The sequence below is a fragment of the Ovis aries genome, chromosome 1, assembly GCF_016772045.2.
Source record: "Ovis aries strain OAR_USU_Benz2616 breed Rambouillet chromosome 1, ARS-UI_Ramb_v3.0, whole genome shotgun sequence".
Lineage (NCBI taxonomy): Eukaryota > Metazoa > Chordata > Mammalia > Artiodactyla > Bovidae > Ovis > Ovis aries.
Window position 1 is genome coordinate 66,393,493 of NC_056054.1, and position 27,326 is coordinate 66,420,818.

Sequence of the window (27,326 nt, forward strand, 5' to 3'; positions counted from 1 at the left end):
TTTTGCTGGGTTCAAGTCCCAGCACATGGGTTTCAGTCCCAATCTGTGGAAAAATGGTTTCACCACTGGCCTCCAAAGTCAAATTCCCTGGGGATTCTCAGTCCCTTTGCCAGATCCCCAGGTTTGTATACCATACTAACACTAAACAAAAGAAAACTGTGGAAGACAGACAGAGTAGACTTCAGAACAAGAAAATGATCATGGATAAAGAGGGCAGTTGCATAGGAGTAAAAGGGTTAAATATCCCAGAAGATATAACATCCCTCAGTGTGTTTGCGCCTAACCACAGAGTGCCAAACTATGTGTCCCATAAACTGACACAACAGGGAGGAGAAACAGAGGAATCCATTGACGGCTTGAAGGTTTCAACACCTCTCTGTTAGAAATGGACATGTATAGTAGGTGGAAAATCACTAATGAAGTATCTGACTCTTTGCAACCCCATGAACTGTAGCCCACCAGGTTCCCCTGTCCATGGGATTATCCTGGCAAGAATACTGGAGGGTGTTGCCATTTCCTTCTCCTGGGGATCTCCCCGACCTAAGGATCAAATCTGCATCTCCTGTGGCTCCTGCATTCTCTCATGGATTCTTTACCACTGAGCCGCCTGGGAAGCCGCACAATGTAGACCTTAAGAGATCTCACATCAGCTGTAAGCAGTTCACATCTACAGAGTACTTCATCCAACATCAGCAGAATATAAATTCTTTCCAAGCTCATATGGGCCAAGATAGATCACATTCTCGGTCATAAACTACAACTCAACAAATTAAAAGGATAGAAGTAATACAATGTTTCCTGTCAGATCACAATTGAATAAATTGGAAATCTGTAAGAAAAAGCTGGACATTTCCTGAATATGTGGAGATTGAGTAGCACACTTCTTAACAACACATTGGTTAAAGGAGGGATCTCAAGAGAAATTTTAAAATAGTTGAGGTAAATAAAAATGAAAATACTACTTCCCTAAATTTGTAGAATTTTGTGAAAGCAGAGCTTAAAGATACATTTATAACACTGAGTGCACATATAAAAAAAGAAGAAAAATTTAAAATAAAAAGCCCAACCTTCCACAATAGGAAACTAGAAAGAGAAAAGCAATTCCAACTCAAAGCAGAAGAAAAATAAAAATTAAAATTAAAGTAGAAATTCCTAAATATGAAAAACAAGAGATCAATTAAAAATCAACAAATACAAAAAAGTCAAAATCATTAAGCCTATGGCCAGGCTAACAAGGAAAAAGACAGATGATGTAAATTACTGTTACCAGAAATTAAGGATGGACAATGTACAGATATCGTGGACATTAAAAAGATAATCAAGAAATAGTATGAACAACTTTGCATCCACGAAATTAATACCCTAAATGAAATGGACCGATTCCTTGAAAGACACTTTCTGACAAAACTCATTTAAAAAGAAACAGACAATCTAATTAGACATAAATTTATCAAATAATTTAGATCAATACTTAATAATCTCTCAAACAAAAAGCACCATGCTCAGATGAGTTCAATGGTGAATTCTACCCAACACTTAAAGAAGAAATCATGTGAATTGTACACAGTCCCCTTCAGAAAATAGAAGCAGAGAAATATTCCTGGCTCATTCTGTCAGATCAACATTAACCTAATACCAAAGCCATGCAAAGGCATTACAAGAAAAGAAAATCACACAAACATTTCTCAGGAATAAAGATGCAAAATTTCTCAACAAAATATTAGCAAATTAAATACAGTAATGTCTACAAAGAATAATACATATAATACAACCAAGTGGGATTTGTATGTGAAATATAAGGCATTAGGTACAAAACAACAGAGGAAAAGTTAAAAAGAATATTGAGATCATGGTAAAGAAAAAAATTTAATCACATTGTATGTGATGTACATGATAATACTATTGGGTTATTATCACTATTTCTAACATAAGGTTTATCTCCAGAAATCTACCTAGAATAATCAGTTGACACTAATGTGGGTGGAAATGGCTCTCATTATGAGACTGTAATTTCCAAAGTGGAAGATAGACAACTCTCATTTCCAGATCTCCAATGGGAGGCATGTGATTTGTATTCTGCCAGGAAGATACACTTTTGTGAGATTGAGATGGAGACATGAAGTAAAGTGAAGTCACTCAGTCATGTCCAACTCTTTGTCACCCCATGAACTGTAGACTGCCAGGCTCCTCCGTCCTTAGGATTTTCCAGGCAAGAATACTGGAGTGAGTTGCCATATCCTTGACCCCAAGGACTGTATAGGATTTTCCAGGCAAGAATACTGGAGTGGGCAGACATTCCCTTCTCCAAGGGACCTTCCCAACCTAGGGATTGAACCCAGGTGTTCTGCATTGCAGCTGAATTCTTTACCAGCTGAGTCATTAGGGAAGCCCAAGATGGAGACATAGCAACCCTCAATGCAACTTTTCTTGGGGGATTTATTTACTTCAGATATAAAGGTGGAAGCATCCAATACTTAGACCTGACATTGATAGAGCATCTGACATGTGATCTGGAGATCACTGTACCAGATGATAATGGATGTGCTGTTTTCTCTTGAGATGCCTTCCCATGTGGTTGGTATTATTCTTGGTGAAAGATCAGTAGAGTCTGATTCACTTAACATCTTGGAGAATCTGTCTGGTACCTACTAGGCTTAAAAATCATTTTCCTTTTAAGTTACTGAGAAGATACTGTTAGTTGCAGTGAGAACCTTAAGTGATACATGTCCTAAGACAATTGTGGTAGATTAATATCTTTTGTATTAATGAATTATTTTTCTTTTTCTTGTTTCTTGTCCTTCCACACTAGACATTTGCCTTGAGTGGCTCCCAGGCTGTGATGTCATAGCAAACAGGAAGAAAGAAAAATGGAGTTAGGTAAAGTTTTGAAGAATTATGGTTATGATTCTCAAGGGAATAGAAAGGAATTTTGGGCTAAAGTTTCCTTTTTGTGATTGTAGAAGTTGTTCTTGGAACTGTGGGTGAGGGGAACTAGAAAAAGAAGAATAAAATAGACGTTGTATGGCCTAGAAACGGGGCAGTAGTTATCTAGAGGGATTCTCTAGACAAAGAACGTTGAACATCCACTCATATATCCATTTCACACAGGTGCTAGTAATTCCCCTACCAGTGTTCAGGAATCCCATCAGTGACCACAGCAATGCAGCCTCCACCCAATGGAGAACTGAACACTGTCTGCACCCTGAAGTTAATTGTTCCAGGTCTCTCTTATTGGAAGCTGTCATGTGACTAGTGACTGCTTAGCAGGAGTAATGCTTAACTGTGCTCCATGACTTTGAACACTCTCATCAGACTTTTCCTGTGTACACAACACTCCAACTCGATCCCAGTACAAAAGTAAATCCTTGAGTAAGACCATGGGGCTGAGGATATTTAGAGGGGTGGTTTATGTGTGGGGAAACAGTCTACACTGAATAGAACACCTCTGATATCTCCAAATTGGATGTAAATGTATCCCAATTACACAACTAAAAGTCTCTCTAGAGTCAATATGCATGATTTCAAACACAGGTTCTAGTGTATCATTCTTGTCATTTATACTATATTTAATCATAAATTGAATTCTTCTATGGTTAAATACTACCTTCACATTTTATTTCATCTTTGCAAACTTTAAGCCTCAATGAAAATGCATCTTATGACATCAAGTTTAGTGGCAATTGTTTGACATTTTGAAGTTGCTCATGCGCTCGTTCTTAACAGATAGAAACTGGTTAGGAAATTATGGTCCTTAGAGAATATTACATGGTAGTGGTTCTTCCTGTTTCTTCTTGAGGTATACAATCTCAACATGAAGTTTCATGCTCTCCTTTTGGAACCCCTCCTGGAGAAGTCGTTCCTGTTCCTAAAAGGGAAAGTGGAGACTGAACACACACAACTTAAAACATTTCCCACATTTACTAAATTATACCTATATTAATCCCTCATGGGTTATGAAACTTCTTGTTGAAATCTTTTCCTCCTTTAATTTTCATTATATCCCTCTTTCTTGAGTCTACTATCAAAATTTTTCTGGGATTTATTTAGCTTCAGAAATATTCTTCTCTTATGGTTTCTAAAATATTAGTGACCCCTAGAATTAAATTTTTACCTCCTTCAACCTGAAACAACAGTCTTTAAAGAAAAACTGTCTTTTTCTATCTCAGCTCTATATCACACAAACTCCCAAATATATATCTAAGAAGGCAAGGAAGATGAAGGGACACCATAGGAAGGTTACTACAAAATACAGAATCACAAGAGGTGTTTGATCAGGGAATTTAGTACGAGTCGCCAAATTTTGGAGCAGAGATAACAGAAATAAGTTGAGAGAAAGCCTACACTGGTCCATGCTCTGTTACAGGGTAGACATCCCTACTCGGCATAGAGTTGGAGAACAGCCCAGAGATCAGGAAGAAACTGGTAGCCTGGGTATGTGGTTCATGGTATGACATTGAATCTCCTGGTGGCTCAGATGGTAGAGAATCTGCCTGAAATGCAGGAGACCTGAGTCGGGAAGATCCCCTGGAGAAGGAAATGGCAACCCACTCCAGTATTCTTGTCTGGAAAATCCCATGGACAGAGGAGTCTGGTAGGCTACAGTCCATGGGGTCTGAAAGGGGTCGGGCACCACTTAACGACTAAACAACAAGATAGACTGCAATAACCAGAGATGGTTAGGGGTAGAAGCAGTAAGGAAATGAAATGTCTACTAGTGTTTGGGCTAGAACAGTCCTTAAACTGATATAATGCTCTAACTTCTAAGAACTTTTGATTCAGCACAGTGGAAGATAGAATGGAGATGCTGCAGTTGAATACCTGAAGTTTAAGGGCTAGAACCCTCTCTTGGTCTGCTATTAACTGGGGCCTCTCCTTTTCCATCTTCTCAGTCAGTTGCCTCACATGTTCCTGATAACTCGCTTCTTTTTCTTGCATCATCTGTTCATTCTTCTTTTGCATTTCCTCTAACATTTTGTTTGCAGCTTCGGCAGCTTCAGACTTCATGCGTTCCACTTAAGAAGAAAAATAAGCAGAGAGATATGAGAATCAATTTATTTTTATAGCTTTATTTCTGCTTTCACCCTTTTTACTTGTTTGCTTATCTCATGAGGAAAGCCTCTTGTGTTTATTTTTGCACTGAACAGTCAGAATCTGACTGCCAAAGCAGGAGATGTGAGTTTGAAACCTTGGTGGAGATCCCCTGGAGGAGGGCATGGCCACCCACTCCAGTGTTCTTGCCTGGAGAATGCCATGGGCAGAGGAGCCTGGCAGGCTATAGTCCACGGGGTTGCAAGAGAGTTGGACACAAATTAGCAACTAAACAACAAGAACAAATCAGAAGACAGATTAACATAAATATTGGTTAAGTAAAGAATCCTTTAAAAATATGAAATATACTTGCTATTTTTTGCACTGTAGTAATATTTCAGGTGGACCAATGTAGCTAACATTAACATTTCTGGGGCTTTCTAACTATCTAGAGTGTTTTCACGGAGAAGGCAATGGCACCCCACTCCAGTACTCTTGCCTGGAAAATCCCATGGACGGAGGAGCCTGGTAGGCTGCAGTCCATGGGGTCTCAAAAAGTCAGACACGACTGAGCGACTTCACTTTCACATTTCACTTTCATGCATTGGAGAAGGAAATGGCAACCAACTCCAATGTTCTTGCCTGGAGAATCCCAGGGACTGGGGAGCCTGGTGGGCTGCCGTCTATGGGTTGCGCAAGTAGGACACGACTGAAGCGACTTAGCAGCAGCAGAGTGTTTTCAGCTATTCTTACCTTCAATCTCTTTTTCCTTTTCTGTCAGGGACTGATCAGTCTGTAGAAGTGCATCAACCACACCCTCTTTGGAATCCAAATATTTCCTCAGTGTCTCTCCTGTCTATTGAGGCAGACCAAGTTCGAATTAGGAAATAGAGATTATGGGTTAAAGGAAAACCTAGCAGTACATGTTTCAATTCAATTTCATTTTACCCACTTTAGAATTTATTAATGAATACTATTTCAAACTGGCTTAAAACCCAACTCTAGATCCACCCTCAAATTTGCCTTGACTCAGTCACCCCAATGTTTGAAATGTAATCAGTAAAGCTGAACTTCTAACTGTATGGATTACAAACCTTATGGCTGTTCTTTACATCAGCTAATGGTATTTACTTTGGATTCAAAATAAAATCAGCAAGAGCCCATCAGTTGCAACCTATTTCTCCCAAACACACTGGTCCAGGATAGTATCTCTTCTTGCCTGGACCATGGTATTGGCTTCATAATTGGTCTCCCTACTGCCTTCTACTCTTGCTCCCCTACAGTCTGATTTCCTGAGAGCAGCTAGCATCGTGTCACTTTAAGAAAGATCACTTCACTCTGATGCGCCAAATCCTCTGCTGATTTTCCAGCTCTTTTCAAGTAAGACTGAAACTACTCTCAGGGCCCTCCAGGATACTACCTGGTTAGCCTCTGCCCTTGAGCATCTCTCTGACCTCACCTCCTGCCACCTCTTTCGTTGCTCATTGCCCTCTTGCCACATTTGTTGGACAGAAACCATTTCATCCTTCTAGGATTTTCTGTTGTTTGAAGTTATCTTCTTCTAGATGCTCGCTTGGCTTACTTCCCGACTTCCCTGAAGACTGTTGAAACAGCATCTCACCAGAGAGGCCCTCTCTAAAATCCTACATATAAAATAGGACCATGTTCCCTTCCTCTCCTAGGCCTGCACCCTACTTTATTTTTCTTCAGGGCTATTTTTGTTGCTGGGATCGCAGCTTCTAGAGTCACTCTAATATTTTTCTCCCCTTTGTTCTTAGTAATAGAACCTATTTTTTTTTTTCCCCATCAGGGCACATCATGGGCCATGATAAAACACTGCATTTTTTTAGTCAATCTCCCTGGTAGCTGGAGGTGGCCATATGATTAAAATTTGGCTCATACCACTTATACAATGGTGTTATATTGGGCTTTTTGCAGATCACCTTAAAGAGAGTTGACCCAGAGACCTTTCACTCTTCTGTTTCCCCCCTTTCTTCCTATCTGTAATACAGAAGGAATGGGTGAAACTCCAACAGCCATCTTACACCATGAATTGACCTGGAAGATGGAGGATGGATGCTAAGGTGCTGGAGCAGAACAGGAGAGTCTGGGAACAGCATGATTGTGCAATTGTCATAGCAGCCTGGACCCCTCTGCCTTACTTCTTGTATATAAGAGATAAAGAAACTTTTGTGTTTTTAAGACACTCTTGTTTTGTTTTTAAATAATATGTGCCCAAACCTAATTCTAACTGATATAACCTGAGTATACTGGCACAGAAGCATACTTATGAGCCCAGAGTTTCCTTTAGTGTGTCCATTTCAGCTGTACCACTTACTACCTGTACATCTTGGGTGAGTTATTTTACTTCCCTCAGTTTTCTTATTTATAAAATGAGGACATTGATACCATGTACTTCACAGTGTTCTAGTGAGGATAGCATGAGTTAAGCCCATTTGTTTCCTAACACAAAATAAGGTCTATATGTGAACTGTTATTATTATTAGATTTGCTGTAAGCTATACTTTGTTGATTGCTGATGAATACTTTGAAAGAACTTGCTTGTTTTTAAACTGCACTAATCCCAGTTACCAGAGAAGGCAACGGCACCCCACTCCAGTACTCTTGCCTGGAAAATCCCATGGACAGAGGAGCCTGATAGGCTGCAGCTCATGGGGTCGCAAACAGTCGGACACAATTGAGCGACTTCACTTTCACTTTTCACTTTCATGCACTGGAGAAGGAAATGGCAACCCACTCCAGTGTTCTTGCCTGGAGAATCCCAGGGACGGGGGAGCCTGGTGGGCTGCTTTCTATGGGGTCGCACAGAGTCGGACACGACTGAAGCGGCTTAGCAGCAGCAGCAGCAGCAATCCCAGTTATAAACATATTGTTAGGCCTGAGTAGAATTGTTGGATGATAGAATGACTAAATTATTAAATAAATTCTGTAAAAGTTTTTGAGGGCTCCCATCTGTGCTTCCAAGAAGCACTACCATGGGATGAATCTGGTATTCATCTCATGGTAGCCGGTCCTATTGAATAAACCAGTGAATTGTCAATGAAAGCCACAGGCACCATTGACCCATTGCATTTTTGTTGTTCCCACTGTAGTTTGAAAGAGTCACTTCAGCGAGGCCCCAGAAAAGGTGATCAGTATGTAGTTTACCTGTACCCCCTTTCTGGGGACCTGGTGGTACTTATCCTTCAGCTCATTCATCTTCTTAATAAATATATAATAACATCCTGGTTTAGAAAATGTTCCCTGCTTCACATCTTCATATAGAGGATGAAAACTGTCCTGAATTAAAACCATGCAGTAATCTGAGGACGCTTTCATGTTCTGTTTACAAAAGTCATCTAGCTTTGCTTGTAGCTTGTCCTGTGAGGTGAAAAATAGCACAAATGGCACCGTGAGCCAGGATGAGGATGTGAACCAACGTGGATTACTGGGAAAGGTTTCTCCTGCAGAGAATGTGGCACATAAATATAACACACCCCTCACCATGTTGGGAGATTCTAGAAAACTCTTAAATAGAACGCTGGTTTAAAAAATGCATCTACTTCTCTTTGTGTTTATCTGAAGCTTTTTCCCCTGTAGTTTTTTAGCTTCAGAGAATGATTCTCAAAGCATAAACACTGCTCCATTTGAAACTTCTCTTTTTAAGTTCCTAATAGTTTACCACACTATTGTCCTTATGACAGGCCTGCAAGAAGTTCCTGGTTCCACCAATTTGTGACTTAGTGACCCTCAACCTTCATGAAATGAGATTTCTTTGTTGGTAAAACACAGGAAATTATATCTATCTCATAGATTCCCTGTCAGGATTATATGAGCGGTACAAAGTGTTAAGCCCAGTGACTTCTCTGTAAGTGCTCAAAAGGGTCAATGATTAGTGGTATGTTCTTTAAAGTAATAGTACTTTTGCATATTTTCTCAATAAAAGGCTAATGAAGGTAATGGAGATTGTACTGCAGTTAATGTCTGCATGGAGAAAGCCTACAGAACAGCATTTTTACCTACATTCAATTATAGAAGAGAATTTTTCATGTTTCTTTCATCTAGAAAGACATCCATAGCCTGCTGACTTTCACTATTTAGTTTCATCAGAACCTTTGAAAGCAGGAAGGTATGATTTGTAAAAGTCTGCCCTACAAGTTGGGGAAGGAATTGTCATCTGTCAAATGATAATTTGTCATACAACAATCCTCCTTAATTTGGAAGAACTCAGACTTGAGTCCTCAAATAGCATGCTAATGATTGATTTCTCGTTCTTGTCGTTCTGAATATTTATTGTTGCTTTACATTAAGCAAAATAAGTTTTTAGGGTTTTCACAAAGAAGCAAATTCTCCTATATTATTAGCAGGGAATATGAAACCACTGTGTCTTTGACTAACTTCAAATAAAAAAATAAATTTAAATAATCTTATGTAAATACGGTGTTACAGTTTACTTGTTTGATTAAAATATGGCATCTATAGGGTAGAAATTAATAGATAAGGATATTTTTAATAACCATAGTTGGTCCTGGTACCACAGTCTCCAGGACTAAGGCTAAGAACAGTCTGTTCTTTTAGTAAAGAGTGCAAATGAGTACATATAACTGAGGGCTGCTATCCTCTGGGAGGACTGCTTATAGCAAGAGAGGCGTATTCACATTGTTGTATGGAAGAAACCAATACAATATTGTAAAGCAATTATCTTCCAATTAAAAACAAAAAAGAGAAAGGCTCAGATTTTTCTTCCTCTCATTAACCAAAATAGCAAACATACCCCTAATTTTTTCTGAAACACTTGGTCCACATCCTTGAAAGAGTGCTTCATGAAGACTTCAATGGCCTCTTTCTCAGTGGCCGAGTGCAGGTCTAGCAGTTCCTGGAGGTTTTCCGTGGGCAACTTCAGCTTCTGGCCCATCTGCTCGTCATAGTGGGCAATGGCCTTTGCACTGCAGCCAAGTTCTCGATCTCAGCCAAGGCCAGGACTGCACTCTCCATGCAGGGCAGATCCCCACTGCTGATGGAATTGACATAGGTCAGCACCAGGCTCTCTAGACCTATGAAAGGGAATTTAAAAAACAGTGACTAAGAGTTGGTGAGACAGAGGAACAAGCTGTGTTAGTTTAGTCCTGAGCATGCAAATTTAATCATTCTGAGTCAACTGATCGTGCACTTTTTATGCTTTTCAAGTGTTACAAACAGTAGTTTTAAGAAATTTTAAGAATTGTAATGGGATATTTTGTTACCCTCTAGGTCAGAATAGTTTAAAGCTTCCCTTTCCTCCTTCTTCCTTCACCCAAATGAAAGCTATTGGAATAAATGGGTTAGAGTAAGGATATTTTGCAGACAAGATGGTAAGTCTTAATCTTTTCTTAGCCTTCCTGAATCTCCCTTTCTTTTTCTTAATGAGTTCCCCTTCCTTTCTCAATTCTAAGTCATATAAAGGTCAAGGAGAGATTTTAATGTTCACAAGCACATGTGTGCGTAAAGGTAAGTGTATATGTGATGCATCTCACTAGTTCTGGGTCTGGCCTAAATAAGAGAGTCTTCCTAGATATTCTTTCATCAGAGCTCCATGCAGTGTGATCAATTCATCCAAGTCTGCCAGAGAATTCTGGTTTTAACTCTGAAAGTCTTACATACTAGGAAATCCCAGCCTTGGGAAACTAGAGTGGTTTGTGGCCCTACAACTACTAGTTTTTGGCTACACTAAGCTATGACCTCATACTGGTCAGATGCCATTGCTCAAAGGCCTACAAATAGCAAATCCTGGAGAGGGTGTGAAGAAAAGGGGACCCTCCTACACTGTTGGTGGGAATGTAAATTGATGCAGTCACTATGGAGAACATTATGGAGGTTCCCTAAAAAATGAAAAATAGAGTCCTCTTATGACCCTGAAATCCTAATCTTGGGCATATATACAGAGAAAACGACTATATGAAAAGATGTGTGCACACCAATAATAATAGCAGCACTATTCATAATAGTCAGGACATGTGTGCATGCTCAGTCTCTTTAGTCATGTCTGACTCTGTGACCGTATGGATCATAGCCCACAAGACCCCTCTGTCCATGGGATTCTCCAGACATGAATACTGGAGTGGGTTGCCGTACCCTCCTCCAGGGCGATCTTCCTGACCCAGGGATCAAACCTAGGTCTCCCACATTGCAGGTGGATTCTTTACCACTGAGCCACCAAGGAAGCCCCAGTCAAGACATAGAAGCAACCAAATGTCCATCAACAGTGAATGGATAAAGAAGATATGGTACATATATACAATGGAATGTTACCCAGCCATAGAAATGAAATAATGTGATTTGCAGCAACATAAATGGGCCTAGAGATTATCATACTAAATGAAATAATCAAACAGTGAAAGACAAATATCATATGATATCACTTATATGAACGTGTGCTAAGTCACTTCAGTCATGTCTGACTTTTTGTGACCCTATGGACTGTAGCCTGCCAGAGTCCTCTGTCCATGGGATTCTCTAGGCAAGAATAGTGGTGTGGGTTGCCATTTCCTCCACCAGGAGATCTTCCCAACCCAGTGGTTGAACTCAGGTCTCTTAAGTCTCCTGCATTGGCAGGAAGGAAATCAATAGTAAATACTCCAGATCTAAACAATTTCATCCATTCTGGAAAACTATTTCTCCTCCTGATTTTTCTTTTAGTAAATAACATCTGTTCAAGTAGTCGCTTAAGCTCAGAATCCTGGAGTCAATCTTAACACTGCCATATCATTTCTTCCACACACCCACATGCCTTCCATCATCAAAACCTATGGATTTGATATTCAAAATATGTGAGGATTCTGCTAATTTTGACAGTCTCTATTGCCACTACCTTACCCTACATAGTCCCCATTTATTATAAAATATTGCAGTACCATTCATCTTCTTGTTGCTTCATGTACATCCCTCTAGCACATTATCTAAAACATTCTGAAGGACTGTATGAAACATAAATTACATATCTTTACCTCTTTGCCTTTCATTCCTCAAAATCTTTTCACTGGGCTCAGTCTTTAACCTCCTTGAAGTCACCTGCAGGTCCTTTCAGGTATGGTTCCCTGTACTTATCCGTGTTTAACCCTTAGGGTTACATAAATTGCTTAAGTACCTTTTGTTCCCATCATGTTGGAATGAGGATTATGCCCAGTGGTTGGTACTTGGCAGGCACTCCTAATCAGAGTGCCTAATCACACATTTTTGCATTGATTAACAAGAGAATTGTGTTAAGGTGAGAAGCAAAGCCTCACATACATGGAATATTTGCCTTTTCCTGACTTTGTCAATAATACACCTCTCCTGGAAGGAAATCTCATAAAAATGGAGTTGAGAAGTTGATGGAGAATTAAGATTCTAGTTCTTTTTCTTTATTCATCCGACTCCTGTGAATGCTAGATAATACCAGAAATAGTTTTAGTTCATATGTAAAATTCACAGTGTGACCCTTGTGGTGGTTTTCCTTGGCATCATTAGACTCTGCATTTGTCAGAAGTAATCCTCATGCCTCCCACTTCTGTTGTCTATAATGGGCAGTAGGAACGTCCAGGTAAGGAAAGAGAGTAAGAGGGACTCACGAGGCCCATTGACTGTGATACCGCCTGAGAGAGTCTTGGCCTTGGAATGGCTGAGGATGTAGAAGCAGAAGTCTGCAACTTGTTCTCTGAATTCAGGGTTCAAATCTTCCTCTTGTAGCTGATCCAGGTGGATGAGATACTTCCTATAAGCAGGGTGATCAAAGATGAAGCACTTTTTCTCTGGGAAGAACTTTCGGATACATAACCGAGGTTCATTAAAGTTTTTAGTTTTTTTATCATTTCCTAGAGGAAAGAAAATCAGAGGTTTTAGAGCTTCCGGCTACTTCAAATATATACCCTTCAACTTTGCAATTTTCACAAATCCTATATAAAGAGGTAAAGGTTAACTAATCATGGATCAGACCCAATATTTAAAGGGGTAGAGAAATGAAATTTCTTTCCTTCTCCAAGAAGGAAGTAACTTAAAATTAGATTGCACTGATTTATCTAAGAAACATTTCATTTCCTCTAATAGAACAGCCAGGATAACAAAGTTTAAAAATTATAATTATCAGCATCTGCATTGAAATGGTCATTCTGATACTGTTTTGTCTTTTATTTGTTTGCCAAACATGAGTCCCAGTAACCTTTCTTTAGCTTCAGTGAATTTGCCAGGTACTCATCAGCAGTGATGGGTTGTCCATCCACTTCCAGCTGCAGGGAGAAATCTCTCAGAGTCCACACGAAGTCTGGAAAAAAGCTCACAAAGTTGGCTGAGTCTTGGACCTCATGTTCATCAGGTGACGATTTTGCCCTGATTCGATGTGTCAGCTCTGTCACATAGCTGGGATGCTAGCATAGGAAAACTGCAGAAAAGGAGTAGCACCTTTTATGCTATACTGTTCCCAAAGCTTATCTAAACTAATTTTTCTTAATTAGCTCATTCATTCCACAAACACTTACTGAGCAATTACTATACACCAGGAATTGTCCTAGGGACAAATAACATTGCAATGAATGAGAAAATGCTACCATCTCCATTCTAGTGAGGGCTTCCCTGGTGGCTCAGAAGGTAAAGAATCTGCCTGCACTGCAGGAACCCAGGTACGATTCCCGGGTTAGGAAGATTCCCTGGAGAATGGAATGGCAACCCACTCCAGTATTCTTGCCTGGAGAATTCCATGGCCAGAGGAGCCTGGCTGGCTGTAGTCTATGGGGTCATAAAGAGTCGGACATGACTGAATGACTAACACACACACACACACACACACACACACACACACATTCTGGTGAGGGGGACAGATGATAAACAAGTAAACAAGAATATAATAAACCTGAGATATTGATAATAGTTGCCTTGAAGAAGAATGAACCTCAGCTAAACTTTAGAAAATAACTGTGTGTATCTGTGCATGGTGCTGGTTTAAGTGGTGGTTTAGGTAAATTCCTTCTGAGGTGATCATTGTGCAGAAATCTAAATGAACCGAGAGAGGCTGCCATGTACTAATGCACCAGTGAGGAAATAGCTCCTGCAAAACCTCAGAGGGGAAACCATTGAGTGTGTCTAACATACAGCAGGGAGGCCAGCGTGGCTAGGGCAGAAGTCCTGGAATAGCTAAGGTTCAGAATATGTAGGCACTGTAGGCCATAGAGAGTGTTTGAATTTTATTCTAAATTTAATGGGAAGCCACTGAGAAGCTTTAAATTGAGAGGGGAATATGACCTGATGTTTGTTTTTAAAACGAAAACTGGCAGGTGCTGTACCTATGAGAGGCAAGAGAGAAGAGAAAGAGAAGGTTAGGCAGTTAAGAAGATAACCTGGAGGCTAGAAGATGGAAGCTTAAACTGAAATTACCATTGGAGAAGTGGTGGGAATTAGCCAGCCTGGGCAAATACCTATGACAGGGGAGCTGACCAGACTGTGAGCAATAGTTTGTAGAATATAAAGGATTTGTCTAGGGTGAATACTAAGCTTTTGATCCAAAAATCTCTATGAGTGCTATGGAAATTTACTGTGATGTTGGAGTGCTTTTGGTCAAAAATTTAAGACTTTTCCAGAGATAATTCCACACACATATGGACACCTTATCTTTGACAAAGGAAGCAAAAATATACAATGGAGAAAAGACAGTCTGTTTAAGTGCTGGGAAAACTGGTCAACCACATGTAAAAGAATGAAACTAGAACACTTTCTAACACCATACATAAAAATAAACTTGAAATGGATTAAAGATATAAGTGTAAGAACAGAAACGATAAAACTCTTAGAGGAAAACATAGAAAGAACACTTGATGACATAAATCACAGCAAGATTCTCTGACCTACCTCCCAGAGTAATGGAAATGAAACCAAAAATAAACAAATGGGACTTATTTAAACTTAAAAGCTTTTGCACAACCAAGGAAACAATAAACAAGGTTAAAAGACAGCCTTCAGAATGGGAAAAATAATAGCAAATAAAACAACTGACAAAGATTTAATCTCCAAAATATTCAAGAAGTTCATGCAGTTCAATACCGAAAAGCAAACAATTCAATCAAAAAGTAGGCAAAAGAATTAAACAGATTTCTCCAAAGAAGACATAACAGATGGTTAATAAAGACATGAAAAGATGCTCAACATCACTCATTATTCAGTTCGGTTCAGTTCAGTCGCTCAGTCGTGTCTGACTCTCTGCCACCCCATGAATCGCAGCACGCCAGGCCTGTCCATCACCAACTCCCGGAGTTCACTCAGACTCACGTCCATCGAGTCAGTGATGCCATCCAGCCATCTCATTCTCTGTTCTCCCCTTCTCCTCCTGCCCCCAATCCTTCCAGGCATCAGAGTCTTTTCCAATGAGTCAACTCTTCACATGAGGTGGCCAAAGGACTGGAGTTTCAGCTTTAGCATCATTCCTTCCAAAGAAATCTCAGGGCTGATCTCCTTGAGAATGGACTGGTTGGATCTTCTTGCAGTCCAAGGCACTCTCAAGAGTCTTCTCCAACAACACAGTTCAAAAGCATCAATTCTTCGGTGCTCAGCCTTCTTCACAGTCCAACTCTCACATCCATACATGACCACAGGAAAAACCATAACCTTGACTAGATGGAGCCTAGCTGGCAAAATAATGTCTCTGCTTTTGAACATGCTATCTAGGTTGCTCATAACTTTTCTTTCAAGGAGTAAGCGTCTTTTAATTTCATGGCTGCAGTCACCATCTGCAGTGATTTTGGAGCCCAATAAATAAAGTCTGGCACTGTTTCCACTGTTTCCCCATCTATTTCCCATGAAGCGATGGGACCAGATGCCATGATCTTCGTTTTCTGAATGTTGAGGTTTAAGCTAATTTCTTCACTCTCCTCTTTCACTTTCATCAAGAAGCTTTCCAGTTCCTCTTCCCGTTCTGCCATAAGGGTGGTATCATCTGCATATCTGAGGTGATTGATATTTCTCCCGGCAATCTTGATTTCAGCTTGTGTTTCTTCCAGTCCAGCCTTTCGCATGATGTACTCTGCATAGAAGTTAAATAAGCAGGGTGACAATATACAGCCTTGATGCACTCCTTTTCCTATTTGGTACCAGTCTGTTGTTCCATGTCCAGTTCTAACTGTTGCTTCCTGACCTGCATACAGATTTCTCAAGAGGCAAGTCAGGTGGTCTGGTATTCCCATCTCTTTCAGAATTTTCCACAGTTTCTTGTGATCCACACAGTCAAAGGCTTTGGTATAGTCAATAAAGCAGAAATAGATGTTTTTCTGGAACTCTCTTGCTTTTTCCATGATCCAGTGGATGTCGGCAATTTGATCTCTGGTTCCTCTGCCTTTTCTAAAACCAGCTTGAACATCAGGAAGTTCACGGTTCACGTATTGCTGAAGCCTGGCTTGGAAATTTTAAGCATTACTTTACTAGCATGTGAAATGAGTGCATTTGTGCAGTAGTTTGAGCCTTCTTTGGCATTGCCTTTCTTTGGGATTGGAATGAAAACTGACCTTTTCCAGTCCTGTGGCCACTGCTGAGTTTTCCAAATTTGCTGGCGTATTGAGTGCAGCACTTTCACAGCATCATCTTTCAGGATTTGAAACAGCTCAACTGGAATTTCATCACCTCCACTGGCTTTGTTCGTAGTGATGCTTTCTAAGGCCCACTTGACTTCACATTTTAGGATGTCTGGCTCTAGATGAGTGATCACATCATCGTGATTATCCGGGTCATGAAAATCTTTTTTGTACAGTTCTTCTGTGTATGCTTGCCACCTCTTCTTAATATCGTCTGCTTATGTTAGGTCCATACCATTTCTGTCCTTTATCGAGCCCATCTTTGCATGAAATAGTCCCTTGGTATCTCTAATTTTCTTGACGAGATCTCTAGCCTTTCCCATTCTGTTCTTTTCCTCTATTTCTTTGCACTGATTGCTGAGGAAGGCTTGCTTATCTCTTCTTGCTATTCTTTGGAACTCTGCATTCAGATGCTTATATCCTTTCTTTTCTCCTTTGCTTTTCGCTTCTCTTCTTTTCACAGCTATTTGTAAGTCCTCCCCAGACAGCCATTTTGCTTTTTGCATTTCTTTTCCATGGGGATGGTCTTGATCCCTGTCTCCTGTACAATGTCACGAACCTCCGTCCATAGTTCATCAGGCACTCTCTCTATCAGATCTAGGCCCTTAAATCTATTTCTCACTTCCACTTATAATCATAAGGGATTTGATTTACATCAAACCTGAATGGTCTAGTGGTTTTCTCTACTTTCTTCAATTTAAGTCTGAATTTGGTAATAAGGAGTTCATGATCTGAGCCACAGTCAGCTCCTGGTCTTGTTTTTGTTGACAGTATAAAGCTTCTCCATCTTTGGCTTCAAAGAATATAATCAATCTGATTTCAGTGTTGACCATCTGGTGATGTTCATGTCTAGAGTCTTCTCTTGTGTTGTTGGAAGAGGGTGTTTGTTATGACCAGTGCATTTTCTTGGCAAAACTCTATTAGTCTTTGCCCTGCTTCATTCCGCATTCCAAGGCCATTCAAGGCGGCTGCGACCAACGCAATAAGCGCGGCCGAGAGGAGCTACCCCACGTCCGTGGTCACGGGCAGCGGCCGAGAGTGCCAGGCTGCGATGGCACAGGAACGTCCAAGAGGAGTCACTCCGCGCCCGAGGTACAGGGCAGCGGCTGAGAATGCTAGGCTGCGATGGCACAGGCACGGCTGAGAGGAGCCTCCCCGCACCCGAGGTACAGGGCAGTGGCCAAGAGGAGCAACCCCACGCCCCAGGCCAGGGGTGGCGGCCAGGAGGAGCCACCCCACGTCCACTCATTATTAGACAAATGCAAATCAAAACCACAGTGAGGTATCATCTCATTCCAGTCAGAATGGCCTTCATCAAAATGTCCACAAACAATAAATGCTAGAGAGGGTATGGAGAAAAGAGAACCATTTTACACTGTTGGTGGGAATGCAAACTGGGACAGCCACTATGGAGAACAGTATGGAGTTTCCTTAAAAAACTGGGAATAGAAGTGCCATACGACCCATCAATCTCACTGCTGGGCAAACACCCCAAAGAAACCCAAATTGAAAGAGACACATGTACCCCAGTGTTCACTGCAGCACTATTTACACTAACTAGGACATGGAAGCAACCTAGATGTTCATTGGCAGACAAATGGATAAGGAAGGTGCGGTACATATACTCAATGGAATATTACTCAGCTATAAAAAGGAACACATTTGAGTCAGTTCTAATTAGCTGAATAAAACTGGAGCCTATTGTACAGAGTGAAGTAGTCAGAAAGAGAAACACAAATACTGTATATTAATGCGTATATATGGAATTTAGAAAGACAGTAATGATGATCATATATAGAGGGCAGCAAAAGAGAAACAGATGTAAAGAACAGACTTTTGGAGTGTGTGGGAGAAGGCCAGGGTGGGATGATTTGAGAGAATAGCATTGAAATGTGTATATTGCTATAGGTAAAATAGATGGCCAGTGCAATTCGATGCAAAAAGCAGGACAACCAAAGCCAGTGCTCTGGGATAACCTGGAGGGGTGGGGTGGAGAGGGAAGAGGGAAGGGGGGTTCAGGATAGGGGGACACATGTGTAACCATGGCTGATTAATGTTAATGTATGGCAAAAACCGTCACAACATTGTAAAGTAATTATCCTCCAATTAAAATATATTGGTTTTTTAAAAGAAGAATCCCCCATATATTTCTACTTTAATAGTGTCAGAAGCATGACAATATTCAATTCATTATAGTCACTTAAATATTTAAGACTTTTGTGTTGTTTTTGCATGTCAAGTTTGAGATGTTTCTTACACATCTAAATGGAGGCTTGTAATCAACTAGATACACAATTTTGTACCTGAGAGTGGTTGGTGGTCATGATTGCTTATACACATGTCATGGTAACTGACATAAAGGTGCTAGTGAAAGTCCAAGGGTGGATGAGATGCCCTAGGGACTAAGAAAAGAAGAATAGAAGCTCAAGAATCAAAGAACTACCACACTTAAGGGCCAAGAAGAAGCTGAATGAGAACATGAGTTTTAGAGGATACCGAGGGTTTGGCAATGGATATTTGTAGGGGCAGGTGATCAAATATGACTGCAGTTTTGTCCCCTGAGGTGGACCCAGGCAACTGAAGTATGCTCACTCTCTTCTCCGTCTTTGGAATGTGCACCGCACTTACCTTCCCCATGCTGGAAGCTGCACGAGGCCACAGCCTCCTTGAGATAGTAATGTGGTGCTAGGATCATCTGGACTGTGTACTCACCAGGTTCAATTTAGGCATCTATAGAGACCTTTAAAATTTGGCAGGTGGGTGTGGAAATCTGTTAGTCTTCCAGTCACCTAAGAAAGCATACCTAAGTAAATTCCCTTGCTTATTAAACCTGCCACCTGCCAATCTCAAGTGATCTGCCATCCTCATTTATCTCTCCTTACTGTCTGGGTGAGCTTCCCAGGTGGTACCAGTGGTAAAGAACCCTCCTATAATGCAGAAGACTTAAGAGACATGGGTGTGATCCCAGGGTTAGTAAAATCCTCGGGAGAAGAGCATGGCAATCCACTCCAGAATTCTTGCCTGGAGAATCCCTTCGACCAACGAGCCTGGTGGGCTACAGTCCATAGGGTCACAATCAGACACAACTGAATTGACTTTGCACACCCACGTATACATGCTATCTATGGACTGGGGTCAGCTTCAGATTACACACAGGAAGCTCCTGAGGAGATTGTGACCCAAAAATATTAACTCGGATAAAAGGCACACAGAACCTTGTGCAGCTAAGTGTCTGAAGATGATGTGTGAAAAGAAAGGCTTGGGCTTCGGGTGGTGATTGAGGTAAACAGGGATGGTGAGCATAAGCATAATGGGATTCATTAAGAAGGAGACTCCTGAATTCTTCTGCAGTGGACCACCACTGTAATTGGTGATAAAATGAAGCTGTTCTTTTCTAGATTTCATGTTGTCTAGTCCACAGAAAGGATACTGTAGTTGGTTCATGGCCTGCTGATTGATGGTTCCTATGCTGTTGTACACAAAGGTGCTGCTCAGGAGAACCGCCAGGACAAAGATCCAGGCGTCATTCTGGTTGTCTCCCTAGAAGTCATTGGAGAAGCCACGCCAAGTAACTAAGAGCACGTGATTCCAGTTCAGATGGACAGACTCTGACCCAGCTGTCTCTATTTGGAAACACATTAACCATTCCCCTATGCAAAGTTTTATCCATCTGTACATGATTAAAAAAAAATCAATGATGTAGTGAAGTTTAAATAAGACTTTATATAACTGTATACGAGAGTGTAAAGCAAATAAGCACTTGATCAGGTAATAGAATTCAAACCTCTCTCCTGAACTGAGAGTATGATCTTCTATTCCCATGACATGTCATGATGAAGCCCCTTTTAAACAGTAGTTAAAATGTAGCCCTTTAACAAGAGTTTTCTAAGACTTCTAAGAGTAGTGATGCATGATCCTTTATGAACAAAGCTGTTGTTATCAGGTCTCATATTCTGCTTGTCTCACTAATCGTACAGCTGTGGATAACACTATTTCCACCATCTTTCTGGATTCCCACTCTGACAAGTCAGACATGTTTGTAAACTTTCTAGTTAGGTTTAGATGTACCTTCAGTAGCTTTATTAGAATGTTTTCCACAATATGAAGGAAAATGACTTAAGAAGTCATTAGTCATTATTTTATGGGTTACAAAAATGTCAGTGGGCCTTACTGACCACTCTCAATGCTTATATGTGTGGCCAAGATATGCAACAATTCACATAAAGCTCACTTTGGATTGCTTCAGTTTGTATTTGAGGTCAAATCTTGAGCACAAACAAGTAAATAAATAAATTAAAGAAAATAAAAGAAGAATATAATACATTAATAGTATATATTTGAAGCACAATGCAAAGGGTGGGAAGTGCGAGTGCAAGAAGGGCTACTGATTTGACATAAACAGGATCAGAAGATTTATTTCTTTACCTTCTCCACATCCCCCAGACCCTCAGTATCAAGCAGAACCAGAGTATGGTTTGGCTTCTTGGGATGAGGCACACACCACATCCAGATGCCCTTCGTGTGAGACTGCACCGTGGAGCTCAGAGAGAAGCCTGCAAGGGGGCATGGGGAAAAGAGAGGATGGATTTTTAATAGCAGGTGGATTGGATCTGGAAATTGAGACATTAAAAATAAAGTCAAGGTTTAAAGAAATAAATGAAAGCATAATCAATATTGATCTTAATTATGAGAAAAAGAAAGAATTTAGAACATTCAGTACAAACTGAAATTTTTGTATTACCTTAGAGATCACAATAAGCTTGATGTTAATCCACATACATTTTAGTAAATGTTTTATTGTTTATTATTATCTACGTTAGTTTTATTTATAACTACTGTACTCCTTTCAGAAAGACACGTTTATACTTTAAAGAGGAAGGTAAGGCAAAGTGGGAAGAAAGAGTCGACTCTTATCCTCCAGCACAGAATGAATGTTAGAAGCCCATCCCTAAAATGAAAATTAGCTTTCAATATCCCTCCCTGGTCTCTCACTTCCTCTCCTCACATTACCATGCTGCACGCTGGGAGTGTGGGTGGACAGAAGGGACTTGGCTGGGCTCTGCCCTTGTCACTCACCCTTTTTCTTCCCGGCCAGCTTGTTCATCAGGTAGGACTTGCCTGTGCGGTAGGGGCCCACGATAGCCACCACCACAACAGGCTGCCTGATGGCAGACAGGATCTTCAGAGCTTCTGGATTAGCCAGCAGATGCCCATTGGTGTTCTCAATGAGGCACTTTGGGGCTGGCATGTGGATCTCTGAGGCCATGTCCAGGGTGTTCCCTGATCTTCAAGGGAAAAGATGGCATGGAAACCAACATTTAGTCAGTGAGCTGAGTGAGAACTTTACAGTTAGGACCAAAATTTGGTTTTCTCCTTGAACTTTTTTCCTTATGTGTTTTAAAAAGCCCAATGGCCCTTTAAGCTTGTCCTATAGACTAGTCCACGGGTTCCCTTTAAAAATAACTTTATTTTGAAGGAGCTTACCCTTACACAAAATCATACATTGGACACAGAGCACTTCCATGTGCCATTTCCCCAGCTACCCTATTATTAATATCTTATGTAACCACAGACAATGATTGAAACAGGACTTTTGTATTGAAACAATACTATTAACTAAGCTACACACTTCCCCCATGTCACCAGCTTTCCTTTTGCCTGGTTGTTTTTGTCCTAGCTTTCCGTTTGCTCCTAGCGTCCGTTTCTGATCCAGGATGCAATTCAGGATCCTTTGTCGCCTTCACTCACTACCCTTGCTTAGTCTTCTCTCATCATTGGCAGTTCTTCATCTTTATTTTGTCTTTCATGACATTGTCATTTTAGAAGAGGACTGCCCTGTCATTTTGCAAAATATCCCTCTGTTTGAGTTCTTATGGTTCCTCATAATTAGATTGAGGTTGTTTTTCCTTTTTATGACAAGAATGCCGTGGTTGTGATGTTCTGCCAGTCTCGGTGTATCCTGTCAAAGGTTTCATAATGTCTGTAGAACACACTCTGGTGCTGGGATGTTAACTCTGCTCACTTGGTTTAGGGGTTGTCTGCCAGATTTCTCCACTGTAAAGTTACAGTTACCTCCTTGTAATTAAAAAAGTTAACATGGGGGGAGATATTTTTGAGACCGCAGATATATTCTCTTCAAAGTTTCATATCGTTTTTTCAGTGCTGATTTTAACATCCACTAATACTGATTCTTGCCTATAATAGTTATTATTGTGGTGCTTGACTGTAGGTCATTTGTACTTCACCATTTCTTCAACATTATCTGAGTTTGTATACTTCAAACAAGCTATCCCTTCTTCTCTATTTTATTTCCTCATTTAATTATTTAGTTGTATCAGTATAGACTCATAGATATTCATTTTGTTTTATTCTGTGGGGTTTAGTACTTTGCTATTATTCCCTTGTGGCTCAGAAGTAAAGAATCCGCCTGCCAAGAAGGAAAAGCAGGTTCAAACGCTCGGTCGGAAAGATCTGGGAGAAGGAAATGGTAACGTACACCGGTATTCTTGCCTGGAAAATCCCATGGACAGAGGAACCTGGTGGGCTATAGTCCACGGGGTCACAAAAGGTCAGACACAATGGAGTGACAAACAAATTACTATTTATTTATTGCTTAATTTGCCCCAGATTTGTTCTTTGAGAGCTTCTTCAACCTGGCTCCTGGGTCGTTTGGCCATGCTTCCGTCATATTCTAAGCACTTTTTTACTTTGTGGTATCACAAGGTATTCCTGGTCCTTCTTGTACTTTGCCTGAGTCAGCTCTAGATTTGGCCATTTCTCCCAGAAGCCCTGATTCCTTCTTTGGATAACAGAATTTTGATGCCAGGATATAACACTAGATGTGACCTTATTTCTAGGTCCCCTCATGGGCCAAATTCAGAAATACATGTATGAATACTAGCACATGCAGATACATCTATATTTATTTCTGCCTTTCTGTATACCGCCTTAATTTCCTGCTGATGTTTTGAATTGGAGGATAATTGCTTACAATGTTGTGTTGGTTTCTGCTATATAACAGCATGAATCATTCATAAGCACATACATATCCCCTCCCTCTTGACCCTTGCTCTCACCCCACCATCCCACCCCTCTAGGTTGTCACAGAGTGCCAGGCTGGACTCCCTATGTTATGTACTGTTTCCTATTGCAGTTCAACACAACAGAAATTACTCAAGCTTTACCTTTCAACTCCATACTCTATGAAAGCCACAGCTCTTATTATCATAAATTTGCTTATGTGCTCAGTTCTAGTATATGTATAAAGTAGTTTCAAAGTTGCTAATCCATATCTTGGTGATAAATAGATTTACTAATTAAAGTGCATTATTAAAACACAGTTGTTTTTGTCTTTAACCTAATATATATAGTCAAAACACTGTATTCTGAAATTTTTAGATTAGTTCTTTCCTTCCTCATCCACTTGAGCTTTTAGTTTATTCATTTGTAACACAGTCAGTTTCATTTGTTACTATTTGAGCTTCACTGAGGACTCCCCCACATCTTGGTTGGGCTTCTGTGGTAGCTCAGAATCCACCTGCCATGCGAGAGACCTGGGTTCAGTCCCTGGGTTGGGAAGATCCCCCAGAGAAAGAAATGGCTACCCACTCCAGTATTCTTGCTTGGAGAATTCCATGGACAGAGGAGTCTGGCAAGCTGCAGTCCATAAGGTTGCAAAGAGTCGGACATGACTGAATGACTAACATTTTCCCTTATTTCACATCTTGGTTAATTTTAGTATGGGATTATTTTTTGAGTATGTGAAACATTTTGTAGTTGTGAGAGTCAGAGCTCTCCAAAAAGGTATACTCAGAGAAATGTCACTTTTTCTTCATCTGACCACTCCATTCCTGTTCCACCCTTCTATTCTTGAAAGCTCAGTAGTGTCCGACTCTGTGCGACCCCATGTAGCCCACCAGGTTCCTCTGCCCATGGGATTTCTATTCTTACTACCTCATAATCACCCATTCTCTGAGAATAAACCAATCTCATTAGTTTCTGGTTGATACTTCCTAGATATTCTTTCCATAAATCAGATATATTTTCCTATTCACATTTTTAATAAGAAAGATCACATTTTACAAATATATGGAAATCACTCTATATCACTTCATAGAAAGCTTGCTCATTCTTTTGGATGGGTGTCTACTCCATTAAATGTATATACCACAGTTTACTTAACCACTCCTGTGTGTGGGCACTTAGATTGCTTCTAGTGTTTTTCAATTACAGTGCTGCAGTGAATAACCCTGCTTTCATATTGTTCCAGCTGTTTCTTCAGAATAGATGCTGGGGAATGAGGTTGCTCTGTCAAAAGGCAAGAGTGTATACTTTTGTTGCTTATTGCCAAATTCTTTTCCAGAAGAAGGGTATACCAGACTGCATTTCCACTGGCTCAGCTTGTATCCCATTTCCATAACATGGAGATTTTTTTCCTTGTGTCTCACATCTCCTGACTTCATTACAAAATTCCTGTCAAAGCTTTTCACCTTCAAATTTTGATCTTTGGACAGGACACCCTGAGCTGTCTCACCTCAGGCATATGTAACAGGCAGCCTGCATCTGGGGAATATTGTGCCAAACATTTATAGAATGTGAAACACATGCCATCCTAACCCAGTCTTGGACCTGGTTTCTCCCAAGTCTGTTCCTGGGCAAGTTCTGGATCAGACTGAGACTCAGGGTGCCCAGTGGCCTCCTCCTCTCAGGGACAGGCACTCCTGAGAGGCCACAGTCCACCCTGTCTAGTGACTCACTGCTTCTTAACCGTTGGTCTGCATCTGAATTCATGTGTTTTCGCCCAAGACTGATACCTCTAATCTGAATTTCACTCTTCATGACAAATTGAAATTACAATGGAGTAATCATAGTTCAGACATACAAAACTAGAGTTGAGTGCCATTAAGAATTTAGTCTAAGGCATATCCTAGCTCCATGAAAAGCTTGAATTTTCTCTGACCTGTATCACACCTAAGGACACCATCAGCTGTATTTGGGACAACATCTGCTACCTGCAACTTTATGGTTCAGGGTTCCCTCGTGCCCCCACCCTGTGGAACTTTAAAACCATTTCAGTGATTTAAACCAACTTAAACTCAATTCAGCAACCAATTCAGGTCCTTACTTTTTGCCTTAATTATAATCCGTAACACACAATTTTAAGTAACTGGTCTTAGTTTTGACCTTTATAAACTTTTTCTATTTTGTAGTCAAGAGGAACACAAGTTTTTAAGTGCTTCTTGAACTTGTCTCCCAGGCTGCAGTCCTAATAAACCTTGAATAAAACACTTTTTCCCTGGTGGCTCAGAGGTTAAATCGTTTGCCTGCAATGCAGGTGACCTGTGTTCGAACCCTGGGTCAGAAAGATCCCCTGGAGAAGGAAATGGCAACCCACTCCAGTATTCTTGCCTGGAGAATCCTATGGACGGAGGAGCCTGGTGGGCTATAGTCCACGGGGTCACAAAGAGTCGGACACAACTGAGCTACTTGACTTTCATTTTAATCAGGTCATAGTTTCTGAAATTTTTGTTAACACTCTATATTTCACTCAATCATGTTACCAAATTTTGGCCTCCTTGTGTTTGAAGATTGATTCTTTATTATCTCCGTATATATCAACTGGCATATTGCTTTCAATTACCTCAGGTAATGAAGCTACTCTTATGAAACATGATCTTATAAATGATCATGTTTCCTCTCTGAACTCTGTTCTATATAAAGTATTTATTTGCATGGTTTTAGTCATGACCTCTTTAACCAGGACTTGATGATTTGATAATTTTATAGCATTAAGAGAAGTTGAAGTTTTCTTTTAGTAATGCCCTACTTACCTTGTTAACTTCAATGTCTCAATCCCTGTAACTGGAAGTGATCACGATAAAACTTTTATTAACTTTTTGAGATATCAACAAAGACAGACTAAGGGATGCTGGTTTTTATTCTTATCCTACAAGAAAGCATGATTGCTTCTATTATAGTTGCTTACTTCTGACTTCTGGCTAAAGACTGGAATCTTACATGATGCCAGTCTTGCCACCTACCTGGCTTCCCATTTCTCTAGGGATGGCTAAAATAAAAAGCTTTTCTTTTTTTTTTTCCCTATGATAGTACTGTACTCATTTCCTCTTACAACAGTGGCCCACAAGGACTGCTGGCAAGAAGATTGTCTGGTTTTAACATGAGACATAGCACTTTCATAAAATGAGGATCAATCAGTTACTGACCAGAAAAAGTGGCTGCACAAAGATTTTATAAGCTCCCAAATAACAATAACCTGTAGCCTTTTTTTGTAGACCCTAAGTTCTAGCACTTGGAAAGTTTTCAATAAAGACAGACGTGAACTCCGAGCTTTACTTAGTGGGTTTTGTCAAAAATAAAAACACTTTAATAAAGTATCAAGAAAGAATCTTGATGCATTCCTGGCTCTCAGTTTAGACTCTGCCTCTGCTGGAACCTAACCCAACACAGAGCTCAGCAGTGGGCACCTAGAGGACACCCTGCTGCCCAACCTCAGACTTTCATCTGAACTCATGACAGATCAGGCTCTGCACAGCCTGTCTTAGTATGATTGCTTTAGAGAAAGCGTGCTGCCTCCCATAAATCTCTTCCCACCCAGCCTCAGTCTTACCCGGTGGAGAGATTCTGTAGAGATGAGCAGAAAGCTGCCTCAACTGGAAGGTTAGAAGAGCTTGTTCTCTTCGTGTTTCTTCTGAGTTTGGTTTCACTTTTCTCTCT

The 27,326-nt window shown here is 40.5% G+C and overlaps 1 protein-coding gene across 1 annotated transcript; it reads right to left on the reverse strand.

Moving 5' to 3' along the window:
* Positions 1-1,681: 1,681 nt before the first annotated feature.
* Positions 1,682-27,326, reverse strand: LOC105614852 (guanylate-binding protein 2-like). Its single transcript, XM_027971855.3, is given in 12 exon segments — positions 1,682-3,865; positions 4,819-5,012; positions 5,782-5,884; positions 8,197-8,409; positions 9,803-9,972; positions 9,975-10,082; positions 12,615-12,857; positions 13,202-13,398; positions 20,023-20,132; positions 21,018-21,145; positions 21,669-21,877; positions 27,220-27,326. Coding segments are annotated over 11 exon segments (1,770 nt in total). The 5' UTR covers positions 21,859-21,877; positions 27,220-27,326; the 3' UTR covers positions 1,682-3,751.